The following is a 19,109-nucleotide window of genomic DNA, read 5'->3' as shown; positions in this document are numbered from 1 at the left end:
AAAAAAAATGGTATTGGAAAAAATAAATTACCTTTGATAATCAAAAGACATTTTTTGCCGCTCAAATATTAATTTAGACTAAGATAATCAAAGGGTATTATCGTGAAATCTATAACAACAAATTTTCTTATATTATAGATATAAAATTATTATTTGAATAATTTATAACAAACTCCCCAAAAATAATGTCTCTTATTTATACCTCTAATAATCATCGTATGATTCATATTCTTTGACAAAAACAATCATCTAATCCGAGATTAGCAATTAAGATTTTCCTAATTTTTTTTATTTACTGAAACTAGAGTGGTTGAATTAATTTCGGCGTAGATGGAGAAAAAATGTAACGTAAGTTTGTTTTTTCTGGTAATACTATCAACTTGAATCTCGTATCCTAATTCATCTTCACTCTGGATTATCCTCTAATCACCTATAATTATTAGTATAAATTTTCTCATAAATAATCTGAATCATAAATAATAATAATAATTGAACTTTTTAACAACATAATAATAATAATAGTAATATTTCAAATCAGAAATATCTCTCTATCTCTCTATCTTTTTCTCACCATCTTCATTCATCTTTCACGTTGATTCAGAAACCCTAACCAGAGAAGCAAGCATTAACCATAGGATTCTGAGAAGATGAAGGGTCTCTTCAAGCCAAAGCCACGCACTCCTATTGATATTGTGCGACAAACCACAGATCTTCTTCTCTTATTCGATCGCAGCACCGAAATCCGTGATAGCAAGCGCGAAGAAAAAGTTTGTGTTCTATTATCTCTAGATCGCAATTTCTATTTTCGTTTTTTTTGTATTTTATTTTATATTTTATTGTCATGAATGAACTCGCTGCAATTTCTGATTATTGATGAAATTTTCAATTTCTGAGATATGCGCATTTTTAGTTTCTGAATCACAATTATCTCCTCTATGGTGTTTATCATAATATTATATATTTAAATTGGTATTGTGCTGTTGTTTCTTTTTAGGACTTTTTTTTCCTTCCAATTTTGTATTAGGATGTGTCTGCGTTTGAAACTGATACTGACACTTGATTACGATTAATTTATTCATTTTTTAAAAATTATTATCGGTGACGACGTGTGAGTGTCGGTGTCGTTGCTTCATAGATTTTGCATGAATATTTTTATCACCGATTTGCAACGAGCACATGGAAGATGTAGTTAACTGATGTAGTTGGCTGTGATTTGTTTCAAATAATTACTTCGATTGTAGGTTGTTAATGAATGATTAATGGTCATGTTTTAACCGTTGCGATTTTCATGTATAGATGTCGTTTTGAATTATTCAGTGCAAATTTTGTTTGGGTAATTTGGTTTTGCAAATAGAAACTTATACTTGTATGTCAATGTTAAATGTTATATGTAACTGCGCTTTTGTAAGAGAGTAAAATTTGTGGGAGAAACGGCTGACTACATATGCCAGCAAAGCTGCTCGTTCTTATTTAATATTTACCATGTTTATGTGATGCATCTTACAGCAAATGGCCGAGCTATGTAAAAATATCAGAGAGCTAAAGTCGATCCTTTATGGAAGTAGTGAATCTGAACCAGTTTCGGAAGCTTGTGCACAGCTGACTCAGGAGTTCTTTAAGGAAAACACACTGCGACTGCTTATCAATTGTATTCCCAAATTGAATTTGGAGGTATTAATAAATTCTGAGAACCGGACATGCAATTCAATTAATATGTTTTTGATTAGTAATTAGTAATTTGATGATGTTAGGTTTACGTGTAAGCTAGTTAAGATGTTAGCGTGTTGCATCCTCACGGTGATGGTTGGCACCACACATGAATGTTTTATCTTTATGCTGTATTGCGACTGTTTTGTATTGCTATTTGCAAATTTTTAAAGTTGAAACTATGAGCTTTTGCAGGCTAGGAAAGATGCCACTCAAGTCGTTGCAAATTTACAAAGGCAACCGGTTCAGTCTAAATTGATCGCATCTGATTACCTGGAGAAAAACATGGATCTTATGGATGTTTTGATAGCTGGGTAAGAAGCTGTTGGATTAAAATTTTGGTTGCTTAATCATTTTTGTTATAGTAAGCTTTGAAATAAGTATGGTATATTCTTCTGCTTTTCCAAATGAATGGAATTAAACCTTTGTTTCCAAATCAAGCATTGAAATAATGCCTCTGTGATAGCTGATAAGAAGCCATTGGATTAAAACTTTGGTTACGTAATCTTTTTTGTTCTAGTAAACTTTGAAATCAGTATGGTGTATTCTTCTGCTTTTCCAAAAGAATGGAAATATACATTTATCTTCCAACAAAACATTGAAATAATGCCTATGTGAACTAAAACACAATAATCTATGTCCTTGATCACTGGATTTTCTGAATTTTAATAAAGTTTTGTTACATTCTCACATGTCTGACTTGCTATGGGTGATGATTTTTTTTTTGTTTCTTATTGAGCTTTTCACTAGATTATGCTTTGCTTAATATTGGTTACATCATGCAGTTACTGACAATTGTCTCTTTATAGCTATGAAAACACGGATATGGCTTTACACTATGGTGCGATGCTGAGGGAGTGTATAAGACACCAGATTGTTGCAAAGTAAGCAAAAAATAGTAGATTTATTTTTTTCCCCTGATATTGCTTTGTATTTTTTTGCGTGTGCGTACTACCGAGCTCTAAGATTATAATGTTGACTATTAGAAACACAGCCCTTCTATTCATAAACATGAACTTTTGGTTCCTATAGATCTATGTAATTGCACTACTTAGAGATTTATTCCAAATAAGAAGGTTACTGTGCACTAAGGTTATATAAAGAAACTGAAATTGAGAATTAGAAAAGGAAAAACAACCCGGGTCCTATGAACTTTTTCCCACATCTTGTGATGCTTTAATGCTTCATGGTTTTGTATCAGATATGTTCTAAACTCACCTCATATGAAGAAGTTCTTTGATTATATTCAACTTCCAAATTTCGACATTGCTGCAGATGCTGCAGCAACTTTTAAGGTGGGCATCATCTGAAAGAATTTATGCTGGCCGTTTCTTATTTTGAAGTATGCACATTTTTGCAACTTTGTCAATGTTATAATTAGTTATCCTCTTTCAGGAACTCATGACCCGGCATAAATCTACTGTAGCTGAATTTCTTTCTAAGAATTATGAATGGGTAGATTTCCTCTTCAACCTTACTATCAACTATAAAACAGCATTTTAATTTTAATCTATATACATTTGTATATTTACATGCTGCCATTAATTTCTTCTGACACTGTTTTGCTAGATAATTGATTGTTAAAAAGTTCTTATGAGTTTGCAGTTTGTTGCTAATGTTAGCATAAGTTAGATTATGATTCTAGTTTCCAGACAAGTTTTGGATGAATGTTGCTTCCGCCATAAATAAATTATAATATGCTAAAGATACTATTTTGATTATTAGGTTAAATTTTTTTCTTTCAACTTATATAATATACTCTGGAATGCTTTTTTTTCATTAAAAATTGTTTTGTTGCTTTTAAATATAGATTTCTGTTACAGATAACAATATTCTTTTCGGTAAATGATTATCGGGCTGTAGGTGAACACATTTATGTTATAGGTATATTGTGGCCAAGGTAGTCAGAATCGAGATCCTACATAGGGTCGTGGAGGAGTCACAAGTATGATAGTTAGGATCGCGATCGTCCGATTCTGATAAAGGGAAAACTCATAAAAACAATAGGATAGGAACGGGGGGATCACCGTCCAAACACGTAAAACAATGCGTTTCTGGCGTTTCTACTTTCTACCTTTCTATTCCTTTTTATTTTTGCTGTCCTCTGCCCCATTTAATTCCAATTAACTCCCCATTAATTTTCTAAAATGTCCGAATACAGCCACCAAATCATTTATTTTCAGCCACAAATCATTTATTTCCTTAGCCACTTATCAATTCAACAGTGGTTTATTTTCATTCCCTCTCTCATTTCTTAAAATATACCATCACTAATTTTTTTATGATCTACTGTCATGAATCTTGTGATCTTATGATCCATGTTATGATCCTCCGATTCACGATCTTGTTACCCCTCCCCGATCCTATGTAGTATCTCGATTCTGACTACCTTGGTCGGTGGATCGTAACACGGATCGTAAGATCCTATCAATTTTACAAACTCATATATTGCATATTTATTCATAGCATAAATTATTTATAAAAAAGTTTCAACATTCAAATTACTTTCAAAATACTTAAATCAAAGATCATAAGATGCATAACACAGTAGGTAGGCAGTACTATTGCAGCAAAAACAATTCAGAACCACAAAAATAATTACATTACTAGGTAGGCAAGACTACTGTAGCAGTAGCATTAGGCACTAGCAAATCTAGAGCAGCAGTGGCATTTGATTCTGACTACCATGGTAATGAGGGAGGGAGGAAGAGGGAATGAAAATAAACAACTATTGAATAGATGTGTTTCTATGATTTGGTGGCTGTATTGGGAAGTTTTAAAAAATTAATAGAATTAAGTATGTATATTGGGAAGGATTTCAGAAGTTAATTGGAATTAAAGGGGAGAAATAAATAGGGGCAGAGTATAGCAAAAACAAAAATGAACAGAAATGCTGAAACACACTCTCACCGTTTCTATGTGTTTCGACGGAGATCCCACCAATCCTACCCAAATCTGAGTTTTCCCTTTAGCAGAATCGCAGAATAGGACGATCGTATGAGTAGGATCACAATTTTGACTACCATGATTGTGGCTACTAATCACTTTTACAATGATAACTTTCATGTTTATTTGGCTTATCTAGGAATAATGTTTTAAGCCACCTCTTGTTTGAACTTTGAGAGTTTGAGTAATGTTTTGAATCTTTCTGCTTTCATACAATCATCTTATTATCACTTGTCAGTTTATGTTATTTAATTTGATATGTTTTATATTTATCTGGTATATTGAAATGATTATGTATCAATTATTTATCAACTGTCACTCACCATCTTTGTTACTGTTTTCAGTTTTTTGCAGATTATAATTCCAAGCTGTTGGAATCTTCCAATTATATTACAAGACGCCTGGCTGTTAAGGTGCTGTATAAATTTGCATCTAATCTTTATTGTCACTTACTAACTTGAATGAATATTGTATGAAGCAATCATTCAGATCTTTAGGAATTGGAGATTCTTAGTGTAGAAAATTTATTTTTGAATCATAGAATCTTTCCCGTTTGTGTACACAATACATTTGCAGTACATTGACTGTTACAGAAATGTAAAAAAGCCATCACAGGCGCTGCTAGTCATCAAAAATATATTTAATGCAATGATTCCCTTTTTTTTTCTTTTTCTTTTTACTTTAGTTTTGGATGTATTTATGGAATACATCCAAGAACTTGGACCGAAATTTATGCTTTTTGCAAATGATTGTCCTACTTGGAGAGTTGCATAAGAATTTAAATGAGAGGTTAGAGACGAGGCTTAGAAACATATGAATTTTACATAAACAAAGGTAAGATAAAGTAAGTATTTAGAATGTAAGTTTAGAAAAAGTAGAAACGTTTCTAACCTAGGGGTGAAAGTTGGAGATCATATAATACCACAAGTTACACAAAATGTAATACGACAAGTAATACGAGACAAAATGTTGGGCGATTAAAAACCAACACGAGAATATATTAAGTGTAGTAGAGAAATGAAGATGTTGTGTTGGTTGTATGGTAAGACTAGACGAGATAAGATTAGAAATGACAATATGAGAAAGAGTGTTGAGGTAACACCTATAGTAGAAAAGATGGTGGAAAATAGATTTAGGCGGTTTGGGCATGTAGAGCAAATACCTATGGATCTTGTCGTAAAGTGAGTAGATCAAATGAATAGTAGTCAAACAACTAGAGGTAGGGGAGGACTTAGAAACACCAAAAAAGAATATTATGACAGTAATTTGATCCATGTTGTAACCAACTCCTCTTAGTGGGATAAAGTTTGGTTGTTGTTATTGTTGATTGCCTTTGTTTTTACATTGACAAATTTGGGTCATTGATCTGTGCAATCTGATGTTATAATTAATATGTACCTTTATGCTGTTTTTACGTTGTTTCATGTTGTAGTGATTCATGGGAAATTGTTGAGTTTGATATTTTTTCTTTCGCAGTTGCTGGGAGATATGTTACTCGATCGTTCAAATTCATCCGTAATGACCCGATATGTGAGCTCAAGGGAAAACTTGAGGATTTTGATGAATCTTCTAAGGGTATGGTCCTTTACATAAAACTAAATTACATGCCAAATCACTTACCTTCTTGCCTTTATTATGTGCTTCCCCTACTCCCTCTTCTCCATGGATTCCTTTCCTCTATCCTTTGCTGTCGTTAGCATATAAAAGTGTATTAAATTCACCAAAATATGTAGCCTGTCAGCATTCTGGTTATAGTTGCAGTTTCTCTAAGAATTGATATCTGAAAACCAAACACGTTTTAATTTAGTTTTAGATGATAATATGTTTAATAAAAAAAAGATAATTAAGAATTCATATATATGTGCAAAGTGGGTGCATGATTGATCATTGCTGATTTCACTATGCAGGAGTCAAGCAAAAGCATACAGATAGAAGCATTTCACGTTTTCAAGGTATTACAGTTATCTTATGTTATATAGCACACATTTGGAGGTGATTATTCGTGATCCGTGCAGCTATTAACGTTTTCTTGTCAAAACAGCTATTTGCTGCTAACCGAAATAAACCGCCTGATATTATCAGCATATTTGTTGCAAACAAAAGTAAGATGTTGAGACTATTGGATGAATTCAAAATTGATAAAGGTAAGCAATGCCATCTCTTGAATAGTTAGCTGTTGCCTTTATCTTATCAAATACTTTATGATTACTTGCTTGTTGCGATTGGGCAGAGGATGAACAGTTTGAAGCTGACAAAGCTCAAGTGATGGAGGAAATTGCTGCTCTTGAAGGTTAGAGAACAGCATGCTTGAGTTGCAGACACTGTTAAATGACAAATTGCAATGTGGTATTTTACATGAATGAATTGTGTATTATTATTACAGCTATGTTAGTCTTCTAGATGCAACTATAATTTCATATATATTTGATTGCTTCCATTCTGTAATTCTATAGTCGCCCTGTAAAATATTAAATAAATTGTTTAAACGAGCTACATACAGTTTATCAATTTCCCGGTGTTAGAAAGTAAAAAACACATTCCTAGCTGCCATGTAAATTATAAAATATACGAGGTGTAAAATTATTTGACTCATCCTTTTACTCTTGCGTAACCTTCCACCACCATTGTTTCCTTGTACTAGCCAGTGAATCAGTATTTCGACGAACTTTTTATATTCCCACCTGAAGCTATGCAAAATAAGCATAATCTTTCACATGGGGCATTGGGTCAGTGAAAGTGTAGCTGTTGTTGGTCCCCATGGGATTTTGATTGGCATAGGTTCCAAAATTTTATGAAACGAAATTACATTTTTCAGGAGATGAGCTTTATTTAGCGAAGGAGTTGGGAGAGGGAACAGTGGGCAGTTTGCCCTCTGGCTAACCTTGACTGTGTTTGACACATTACTGGTTTCCCTCACATTGGTCTATTTCAATTGGGATAAGTTACCTACCTTAAAAGTTGTTATTTGAACATTAAATTATAGATACAGTATATGTTTATTTATATATAGTTTTTTTAATACCTTTATCTATTATAATTTTAAACACATTCAAAAGATACACGTAAAAGCTAAAAACCGACATCGAAATTATGATGGAAAAGTATCACTACCCTTTTGGGTAATATACACAATCTTGTGGTGGAAACAAAATTTGGAAAAAGTGTGGCACGGGAGTACAACGCATTAGCATCGTTTTAGCATATTCCTTACGCCATTCACTTGAATTAGAATATGAAGCAATAATTCCATCATGTCTGAAATTATTAATTAAAAAACAAAACTGATTTGATTTAGATCAAGATCCGTTCCAATCAAAATTGTTTAAATTGTTTAAACCATTTTGTGTATAAAATAAATGTATGATTATTTTTGAAGTCCCTTAACTTAATTTAAAATTTTGCTTAATTCCCTTAATTAAAAAACGAACTTAATGGTCTCTTAAAAGAAAAATGTTTATTAGTAAGAAAATGAGAAAATAAAAAATGCACGAAAAAATCACAACCATTCATTATCACCACAACCCCATGATCCCTATTAAAAAGGAAATTAAATTTAAAATTAATTTAAAATCCACCTCTAAAATAGTGACACGAGTTCATTCTTATTTTTCTTCTTTAAATTGTTTCGTACTAAATAACACTACTCTTAAAAACTATCCCATTAAGAAAAATAGTCGTTACCGTTAATTTTTTTTGAAATAATGTTAACTTTGTTAAAGCGAGACACTTTATAAAATATTGACTCAACTTATGAATTAAAAACAAGTTATTTCGTTTTTAGGGTTTCATTATCTTCATCCCTTTGTTGTGTTTTTTCTGTTGCGGAAATTTGTGGTCATTATCTTCACTCTTTCATTCATTTTTTAGGATATACATATATTTTTTAACATTCATCTTGTTCAATTTTTGTTCCAATGTCAAAGAATTCAAGCAGTGCATCAATGTCCAACAACCAAAGTTTTAGTTCTGCTGGATTTGTACTTCGTAGAATCAAGAGGATGAGGTGTTTTTGCCAAGGTGAATGTGTTCTTCAAACTGTGATTGATAAGAACAGCGTAAACTTTGGAAAAAAATTGGGTTGTAGAAATTATAAAAATCGCATGGATAAGGGTTGTAATTTTTTCAAATGGTATGGTGATGAATTTGTTGATGAAAGGGATTTGAATATTGAAAGGCTAAAGAAGAAAATTTCAAAATTAAAGAATGAGATACTCCACACTAGACGATGGTTGAAAATATCAATTGTGATAGAGGTTTTAATCTTAGGGTTGAATATGTAATTAGGGTTACAAATGTCAAAGAATTCAAGCAGTGCATCAATGTTTAAGAAGCAGTGCATCATTGTTCAACAACCAAAGCTTTGACTCAGTTGGATTTGTACTTCGTAGAAACAAGATGATGAAGTGTTTTTGCCAAGCTGAATGTGTTCTTCGAATTTTGATTGATAAGAATAATGTGAACTTTGGAAAAAAATTGAATTGTAGAAATTACAAAAATCACATGGATAAGGGTTGTAATTTTTTCAAATGGTTAGGTGATGAATTTGTTGATGTAAGGGATTTGAATATTGAAAAGCAAAAGAAGAAAATTTCAAAATTAAAGAAAGAGATTCTCGACACTAGAGGATGGTTGAAAATGTTTATTGTGATTGAGATTTTTATCTTAGGGTTGAATCTTGTGATTATAACAATGTATTTCAAATAGGATTAACATTGAAATTCTGTTATCAATGATTATTGTTTGATTATTGTTGGTTTAATAATTATTGTTAGGGGTTCCATGTAACACTTTTGTTGGTTTAATGCTTATTGTTATGAGAAACAGTTTATGTTCAGTATACTCCGCAATTTCACTTATACGAACACTGGTATAACAATGATACATAACACTAGAATAAATTAGTGGCAAAAAAATATCGGTGTAACTTATTGGTTTATTGATCACATTGTGATAATATAATATTGTTAATGGACTAATCTGAAACTTGTAACACAATTAAGGGACTTATTTGAAATTTGTAATACAATTAGGGGACCAAAGGGAAATATTTATTGTAATTGAGGGACTAGAGTGAAACATTTAATAGACTTAACAAAAATATATATCATTATTTCCTATCATTTGGAGCTCTGTTACATAATAGAATTTCATATAATTCAAAATGGCATTACATACCATATCATTTAAATAATATCCCAAAATTTCAACTGTCTTGTTAAGAGTCCCACATCGGACAATATATGGCATGAACATGTCCTTATAAGTGGGAGCAAACCTCACCCTACAAGCCGGTTTTGTAGGGTTGAGTTAGGCCCAACCACACTTCTTAACATGGTATCAAGAGCCTCGTTTAAGATCCGGTGGGCCACCTTTTATGGTTTTCGCTATCGGGCCACCCACCATTTATTTCCACGCTCCAGTTGTCTAGTCCTGGGCGTGAGGGGGTGTGTTAAGAGTCCCACATCGGACAATATATGGCATGAACATGTCCTTATAAGTGGGAGCAAACCTCACCCTACAAGCCGGTTTCCGTTATCGGGCCACCCACCGTTTATTTCCACGCTCCAGTTGTCAAGTCCTGGGCGTGAGGGGGTGTGTTAAGAGTCCCACATCGGACAATATATGGCCTAAACATGTCTTTATAAGTGGGGGCAATCCTCACCCTACAAGCCGGTTTTGTAGGGTGAGGATTGCCCCCACTTATAAGGACATGTTTAGGCCATATATTGTCCGATGTGGGACTCTTAACATGTCTTACATAATCAAATTTATTATCCTTCAAAATGATATTACATATCAATATTCCAAAAGTGAATATATTTACTGTCATCACAATAAAAAATTCAAAATGGCATTATAAGTCACATCATTCCCAAAGTCATTACATTCCAAAACAATTATATATAACAACAAAAAATAATTGAGATACATAATTATGGTTGACTCATTTTTGGGCCTTTTTGAAGTTATTTTTTGGTGGTTGGCTCATAATAGTTTTTTGTCTGTTTGACTCCTACCTCCGTATAAAATACACTCTAATTTCTTCAATCACAGTGATAACAAGCTTAACTCTTGGAGTTACAAATACTGAGTTGAATGCCTCTGACATATTGTTCACCAATGTGTCTCCTCCTCTTCACTATCATACTCATGAAGTAATGTATCACTATCACATTCCTCAATATCACTCAATCGTATAAAATTCTCATTTAGAACCTCATATTCATTTATATCATCAAGTGAACCACTACCTTGAAATGATCCTTCCACTTCCCTTTGCTTACTTGGTCTCCCAACCCTACCTTTATCTTTTGCTTTCCCATTTCTTTTACCTTTTGCATTCTTCTTGGTTATAGTTTAGTCCCTCCCCGTCTTCTGGATTGTAGTCAACCCCCCTTACTGGTCTCTCCCTCAACTCCCCCCTCATTATAGTAAACTCCCTCAACTTCTTCTTGGTTACAATTTGGTCCCTCCTTGTCAGTGCTCTCCTCTATATTAATATTCTCTCCTACATCTATTTGGTCAATGCACTTAGTGGTCTCTTCCAAAGTAACATCCTCTTCTGCACAAGTGGTCCCTCATTCATCATACTTGTCATTTTCTCTATTAATCAAATATTCAGAAGTGTATTTTTCTCTATAATTCAAATCAGCCTCCTTGTCCTTGTATTGGCCCTTAAACAACCCTAAATCCCATCGACGTCTTTGTGTCTATCTTCGTAACCTAAAGTTTCTATTCGAGGTGTTTCTAGATATCAAATGGTTTAAACTAAATTTTCAATAATAAGGAAAAAAAATAAGTAACAAAAAAAAAGAGTTAATTAAGTAATAAAATTGTATAAGGCAGGTCAAAAATTAAAATTGCATCAACATTGCCACGTAGTCAAATTTAACGTTTCTTTCAAAAAAAAATAACGCAAATGACCATTTTGTGTAACATAACATTTTTTAAGGGACTAATATGTAACATTTTTAAGTTAAGGGGACAAAGTGAAATAATAAATTAATTTAGGGGACCAAAAGATGCATTAAGCCAAAAAATATATAATGATAAAAAAAAATCTTATATCAAATTACAGTAAAAAAAAATACCTTATCCGCGTTTAACGGTCTAAGGGTGATAATAAGCTAGAATAAATCAACTAACAAGAACATACGACCCAACCTACGTAGAGACTTTTTTTAAATAAAAAAAGTTTGACTTTGTTGCAGATCATAAATAAAATCTTTTAAGCTTAAGAGACCAACATATTTAAATAAACATGAATAACTCTATTATTATTATTAATTATTATTATTATTATTATATTGTATTTTGTACTTTAAATTAATATACGAAAATAAAACTCAGCTATCTTGACTAAGTTATCAAAATTAGTTAAACAAATATTATCACAACACTTATGCTAAGAAGTAAACTCGAATGAGTCAATAAAAATAAATATGAAGTCTCATTGATATTTTAATTTGTTAGTCTATTTAATATTAGTTGAAGTGTTTATTTTTAAATATTCAAATGAAATAGAATTTTAAACATGTTAGTAAACTAATTAGACATTCAAAAACCTGGGCTTAGATATAAAAATAAGCATATGATAAGTTACATGTCAAACTTAGACTTTGAATTTTTTTAACAAAACATGTTTAAACTTGATAAAGTCTAATTCAGCCGAGCCTACTCTTATTCCAGACGCCACGTCCGACTCATATGACACATTAAATAAAATATTACTTTTTTAATGATGAAATACAACAATTTAACTTATACTTTTGTAAAATAAAAAAATTGATAAATTTTTATTTAATATATAAAAAGTGATTGTTAAGTTACCCTTGAATTTAATAGACTACCAATGCCATATGAATAATATGTCATGTTTTAAACTTATTTTATTTTAAAATAAATTAAAATTTTATATTTATTTATATCTAAGATATCGAGTAAACTAAAACACATTAGTACTAAAGAATATGTTTATAAAATATCTTTCTTTTAACCTATTTTTTTATATAAAAATAAAATAATTTTTTATAATCTCAAGTCTTTATGCTTGTTGAGTATTAAATTAATCGAAAATCTAAATATTAAGGCCCGTCCAAATAAGTTCTTCACAATATACTTAAACTAATGACATATATAGTAGTTCAATGTAAATTCTATTATGTATAAAATATTTAAATTATGTATCCTATCACAGATTAATATTTTATTGAAAAAAATATAATATAATGTTATAATTGTAAAATGCCTCTTTTAAGGTGATGCCCTTAGGCCTCATAGAAGAGCGACGATATAATGTCGTCAAAAAATAGGTATCGCCTCGCCTCTCAGTTTTTCCCTCGGCATTACGTGGGAAAAGTGGAATAAGATGTTTCTTGGGAGGAGTGAAAGTCAAGGTCATTAACTGACCCACGACTTCCTTGGAAAATAGAGATTAACTGTCGGCTATTGATTAAGTGGATGATGACCATTTCCAAAGAAACCCTAGGTCCTAGAGACCTTTATAAATACATATCTTCTCAAGGAGAAGAGAAAGACCCTAAGTAATACACATTCTATACACCCTAAAGAGCACAACACTCACTACAACCTTAATACACGACTGCATGTAATTATACGTTTTCTACCAAGCATCATCGGTCATCAGCAGATCCTCTCACCTCATGTGAGTAAGTCTCCTAAGCCACCTCAAAACATCACCGTACAAGGCTTCTCACCGTCGCGGGCATGCCTTAACCACCATATCTTTTTATAAATCTACTAAGGCCTCTTAATATCCATGCCCTTCTATGGGGAACGTGTACACCTGTACTTTTTTACCAGTACGATGGTGCTCTTCGTGGGCCCCCGGTAAAACTAACATGGGCCACACTCCTATTCTAACTTTTTCTATCTCCCCTCCGAAGATGGCTGGCAAAACTACAATCTACCATAAAAAGACTATCTCCAATTGCTTCCCCGATGAAGGTAACTCTAGATCTTCCTAGAGGTGGTACACAAGATAGGTATTTGCGGAAAATATAATATTCCCTAGCTTCCCTAGAAGTTATCAAGGGAAAACAGCGGTCAATATCATCTTCTCAGAGGAGGAACTCCTCATATTCAACCATCACGATGATGATCCTCTAGTCATCACTGTGTAATATGGGAACTGGGACATCAAACGCGTCTTGATAGACCATAAAGCTCTGTTAAAGTCTTATTTTAGGGCGCCTTCCAAAAGCTGCAACTGAATTCGAACGACATAAAAATGTAAAGTGGTTCTTTGATGGGATTCTCAAGTGAACATGTTCAAATAATGGGACACATAATCCCAGAGACCACATGTGAAGAGGGAATTGATGCTAGGGAGATTGACGTTAGTGACCTCATTATAGACGTCTTATCACCATTTAACATCATTCTTAGGCATCCGTCCATAAATTCCATGAGAGCAATCCTATCCACTTTGTACCTGACCTTGAAATATATGCTTCTCGATGAGCGAGTCGTATAATCCAAAGGGATCAACAAGCAACTCGCAAATGCTACCCGAATAGATTGAAGATAATTGGAGAAGAGCTTTCCCTTGTTGATGTCCCCTATTGAAAAGTTCTAAATATCGACTTCTAGTATTGAGACCCCAAATTAGGAGCAAAGGAGGATATAATCACTCCCACAAAATACTTGAAGGAAGTTCATATAGGTCCTCATGCCCATCAAGGGACAAAGATACGTACATTTCTTTCTGCAAAAGAGGAAAGAAAACTAGTCAGCCAAATCATTAAGAACGTTAACTTGATCGCATGAGCTTCTTGCGACATGCCTGGAATAGATACCAAAGTGGTGAGCCATCGCCTCGCCATCCACTCTCCCGCCATACCAGTGGCGTAGAGGAAGTGAAAAATTTGCGAGGAAAAGAGGGTCACCATTGATGAAGAGGTGAGAAAGCTATATGCCATCAAGTTCATCACATAAATGAAGTATCATATATGGTTGGACAAGGTGGTTCCAATACAAAAAGCTAACAACAGGTGGCGTTTGTGCGTATATTTCCCTGATCTGAACACTGCCTTCCCTAAAGATCCATACCTACTGCCAAAAATCGATCGCTTCATTGAAAGATCATTGGGAAACCACACATTAATCTTCACGGATTCATACTCTATGTACAACCAGATTCAGATGGATCCCTGGACGCGTTCAAAACAACCTTCATGTTGAACCATGGCAACTACTACTACAATATGATGCCTTTCAACCTTAAGAATGATGGAACCACCTACTAGCCTCTTGAATGTTGTTTTCACCCACCAAATATGGAGAAGATGCGGTCTACGTTGATGATATGATAGTTAAGACTGTCAAGGGGCATAGTCATACAGAGAACCTGGAAGATGTATTGCAGCCCGCCAAGAAGTATGTTATGCGCCTAAACTCCGCCAAATGTTCTTTAGGGGTCCAAATGTGGAAGTTTTTGGGGTTCATGATGACACAGAGAAGAATCGATGCTATCCTAGATGAGTTCTAGGAACTCTTCACGATGAGGATCCCACTAACGTAAAGGAAGTGCAACAACTCACATGTTGTCTCGCTTCCTTTCTTGCACATGCGAAAAATACTTCCTCTTCTTCGCCGCCTTGAAGAAGAACGAGAAGGTTAAGTGGACCCTCGAGTGCGAGGAGGCTTTCACCAAAGTCAAGAATTTCCTCGTATCGCCCCCGTCCTGACTCGCCTAAGAGAGGGAACGCGTTGCTGCTCTACCTCTCGGTCACTGATTAGGTGATGAGCTCAATCCTTGTCCAAGAAATCGACAGGGCAGAGAAACCTATGTATTTCCTAAGCAAAGTGTTCATAGGCAATGAGGCTCGCTATCAAAATATTGATAAACTGGCATTAGTCGTTGTCTTTACGGTGAGGAAATTGAGACCATACTTTCAAGGTCAGAAGATCCTGGTAAAAACCAACTATCTTTTCCGTCAAGTCTTGTAGAAGTCTGATCTACCATGAAGAATGTTATCCTAGGAAGTGGAGCTCTCAGAATACGACATCCAATATATCCCGAAATGGAGCATTAAGTCACAAGATCTGACAGATTTTGTAGTAGAATTCAGCTTGCCTGTAGATGAAGAGACACCCACAGAGTGGGCGCTATTTGTAGATGGAGCCTCCAACATAAAAGGAAGGTGTTGGAATAGTCCAGAACCTAACGACATGCTCATGGAGCAAGCTTTAAAATTTGAATTCACCGCCAGCAATAACTAGACGAAGTATGAGGCTTTCATCGTCGAAATAATCCTCACGTTAGAATTTGGATCCTCCAAACTAAAGGCCAAAACTTATTCCTAGATGGTCGCCAACCAAGTCTCTAGGAAGTACCAAGCCAAGGAGCCACATCTAATAAGGTACCTAAAAAGGTACATAATTCATTTTCTCGCTTTTCCTCCTTTAAAATAGAGCACGTCCCCCATGAACAAACTTTAGGGTAGACCTTATGTCTAAGCTATCCACATGAAAAATTATAGGGTTTCAACAAAACAGTTCTCCAGGGACCCTATCCTTTCATAGCATAGAGGTAGACGAGGTGTACTCCATGTAAGTTGTCCTAGATTATAGCTGGATGTCGCTCATAATGCGCTATTTGCATACAAACAAACTACCACTAGACGAGGGAGATGTAAGAAGGATCTGAAAACACGCTTCTAAGTACACCTAGCTATCTGGAAAAAAACTATATAAATTAGGGAGAGCTTCTCCCATGTTACGGTGTCTAGGGGAGCATGAAACTGCCCTGGCTCTTAAAGAGGTGCACAAAGCTCTTGCAACAACCATAAGCGGAAAGGCTCCCGCACACAAACTGTTAAGGGATGTGTATTGTTTACTACACTAATGAAGGATAGCTCTGCCTTTGTCAAGAAGTATGATCAATGTTAGAGACATGCTGACCTTCACCACGCCTTAGCAAAACTTCTCCAGTCTGAGTGACTTACTGCCTTTTCAGCCGAATTTCCCATGATAGTTAAGACCTCGCGACAAGAAGCATTGGTTCTCAAAATACTCTAATAAGTTGTGATTGAACAATACTTCGTCTTCTACCAAAGGTTTTGTGCTTAAGGGACTATGTAGTGTTATATTTGTAATATATCTTGCTTAGGGCGATGCCCTTGGACCGTCCTAGAAGAGGCAACGATGGAATATCGTCTAAAGGGAGGTATCGCCTCGCTCCTACGTGGGAAACATGGGATAAGATGTTTCTTTGGCAGATAGAAAGTCAAAGTTATTAACTGACCCATGACTCCCTTAAAAATAAGGATTCAATTGTCCCCTATTGATTAAGTAGACGGTGACGCTTTTCAAGAAAACCCTAACTCCTAAAGACCTCTATAAATACGTCTCGTCTTAAGGAGAAGAGACAATTCCTAACTAATACACATTCTCTACCCCCTAAAAAGCACAACACTCACTACAACCTTAACACACGACTGCCGGTAATTTTACGTTTGCTACCAAGCATTTTTCGATCATCAGCAGAGCTTCTCACCTCACGTGAACAAATACAAAACTTCTCATCGTGGTGGACAAACTTTAACAACCATGTCGTATTATAAATTTACTAAGGCCTTTTGATTTCTTTGTGCCCTTGCATGCAGAGTAGATATGAAATCCTTAAAAAATAACCATCATTATTATTATAACTAGTAACAAACCCGTGCATACGCACGGGTTCTGGTTTTTGGTACGCGCATTTGTTTAAATAATATATTTATTTTAAATCAAAATCAAAATTTGAATCAAAATTTTTGGATCATAAATAGCCTTTTTTGAATATTAAAATATTTAGATCAATAATAGATTTTTTTCCGTATACAAATATTATTTATGTTTAAGTATCATTTAGAAAAATATTTGGATCAATAGTAAATTTTTGTATATAAAAATACTTAAATTAATAATAGATTTTTTCCCGTATATTATTTTTTAATTAAAATTTTTTGGATCACAAATACAATTTTTCATATATAAAAATATTTAGATCATTAATAAATTTTTCCCATATACAAATATTATTTATGTTTAGGTATCATTTACAAAAATATCTTAATCAATTGTAAATTTTCATATATAAAAATATTTATATCAATAATAGTACTTTTCCCGTATACCTTTTTTTAAAACAATTTTTTGGATCATAAATACAAATTTTCATATATAAAAATATTTATATCATTAATATATTTTTCCCATATACAAATATTATTTATGTTTAGGTATCGTTTACAAAATATTTGAATCAATTGTAAATTTCCGTATTTAAAAATATTTAGATCAATAATAGTTTTGTTCCCGTATAGTCGTATATATTTTTTGAATAAATTTTTTTGGGATCATAAATAACATTTTTCATATATAATAATATTTAGATCATTAATGACATATATTAATATAATAATATTTTGAATCATATAAATTAAAATTAATGATAACTGACACACACTTTTGTATTTTATCCAATAACACACATTTTTAAGTATATTTTTAAATTCATTTTAATTGAAATATTTTTTTAAACTAAAATTATTATTATTTTCTTTAAAAGTATTGTATCTTAAAATAAAAATTATTTCAAATTATGTTTCTTCGTTATTAATATTTAATTATTAAATTTAATTTTGAAAAATTAAATACTATTTTAAATGTAAATTGACAATCATTTAAAAAAATCGTAATAATCTTTTTATTAAAAAATAATTTATCGAAATATTTTGATTAATAATTTATTAGAAAAAAATAATAATAATAAAATAATAAAAAGTGAAAAGTTAAAAGTGAAAAAGTGAGTTAAAAAAAATCAACAAAAGACATTTTTTGCCTTTAAATTATTAATTTAGATTAAGATAACAAAAGAGCAATTGGATATTTTCTAGAACATATTATTTTCTTTTATTATAGATAATATTTAATTATTAAAGTTAATTTTTTAAAATTAAATACTATTTTAAATGTAAATTGACAATCATTTAAAATGATCATAATAATTTTTTTTTTAAAAAAAATTATTAAAATATTTTGATTAATAACTTATTAGAAATAATAATAATAAAATAATAAAAAGTGAAAAGTGAAATGTGAAAAGTGGGTTGGAAAGTGAAAAAGTGAAAAGTGAGTTGTAAAAAAGTTTTGCTCATAAATTATTAATTTAGATTAAGATAACAAAAAAACAATTGAATATTTTCTAGAAATTGTTATTTTCTTATATTATAGAAAATATTTAATTATTAAAGTTAATTTTTAAAAATTAAATACTATTTTAAATATAAATTGACAATCATTTAAAATTGATCATAATAAATTTTTTTATTAAAGAATAATTTATAAAATAAAAAGCATTAGTAAAGTACTACTCAAGGATGGTATATTCGATCGTAAATCCTCTTATAGAATCCAACAAAACATATAAATACGAACCTAGCGATTGA

General features: G+C 32.5%; 1 protein-coding gene across 2 annotated transcripts; it reads left to right on the top strand.

The window, feature by feature from the left end:
- Positions 1-208: 208 nt before the first annotated feature.
- On the top strand, positions 209-7,196 carry LOC131595393 (putative MO25-like protein At5g47540). Of its 2 annotated transcripts, none has more exons than XM_058867736.1 (12): positions 209-348; positions 602-767; positions 1,507-1,671; positions 1,903-2,021; positions 2,517-2,591; positions 2,909-3,002; positions 3,103-3,162; positions 4,998-5,066; positions 6,130-6,228; positions 6,561-6,605; positions 6,695-6,797; positions 6,884-7,196. In XM_058867736.1, exons 2-12 carry the CDS (start codon positions 648-650, stop codon positions 6,946-6,948), a joined length of 1,014 nt encoding a protein of 337 aa, XP_058723719.1. In that variant the 5' UTR covers positions 209-348; positions 602-647; the 3' UTR covers positions 6,949-7,196. The 2 variants fall into 2 exon arrangements, with proteins under 2 accessions (XP_058723719.1, XP_058723720.1); XM_058867737.1 differs by having other exon boundaries at positions 348-366.
- The last annotated feature ends 11,913 nt before the right edge of the window (positions 7,197-19,109 follow it).

This window comes from Vicia villosa, linkage group LG4 (assembly GCF_029867415.1).
Source record: "Vicia villosa cultivar HV-30 ecotype Madison, WI linkage group LG4, Vvil1.0, whole genome shotgun sequence".
In the NCBI taxonomy this organism is placed as follows: domain Eukaryota; kingdom Viridiplantae; phylum Streptophyta; class Magnoliopsida; order Fabales; family Fabaceae; genus Vicia; species Vicia villosa.
Note: the sequence above shows the minus strand (reverse complement) of the source record. Positions and strands in the feature narration are given on the sequence as shown.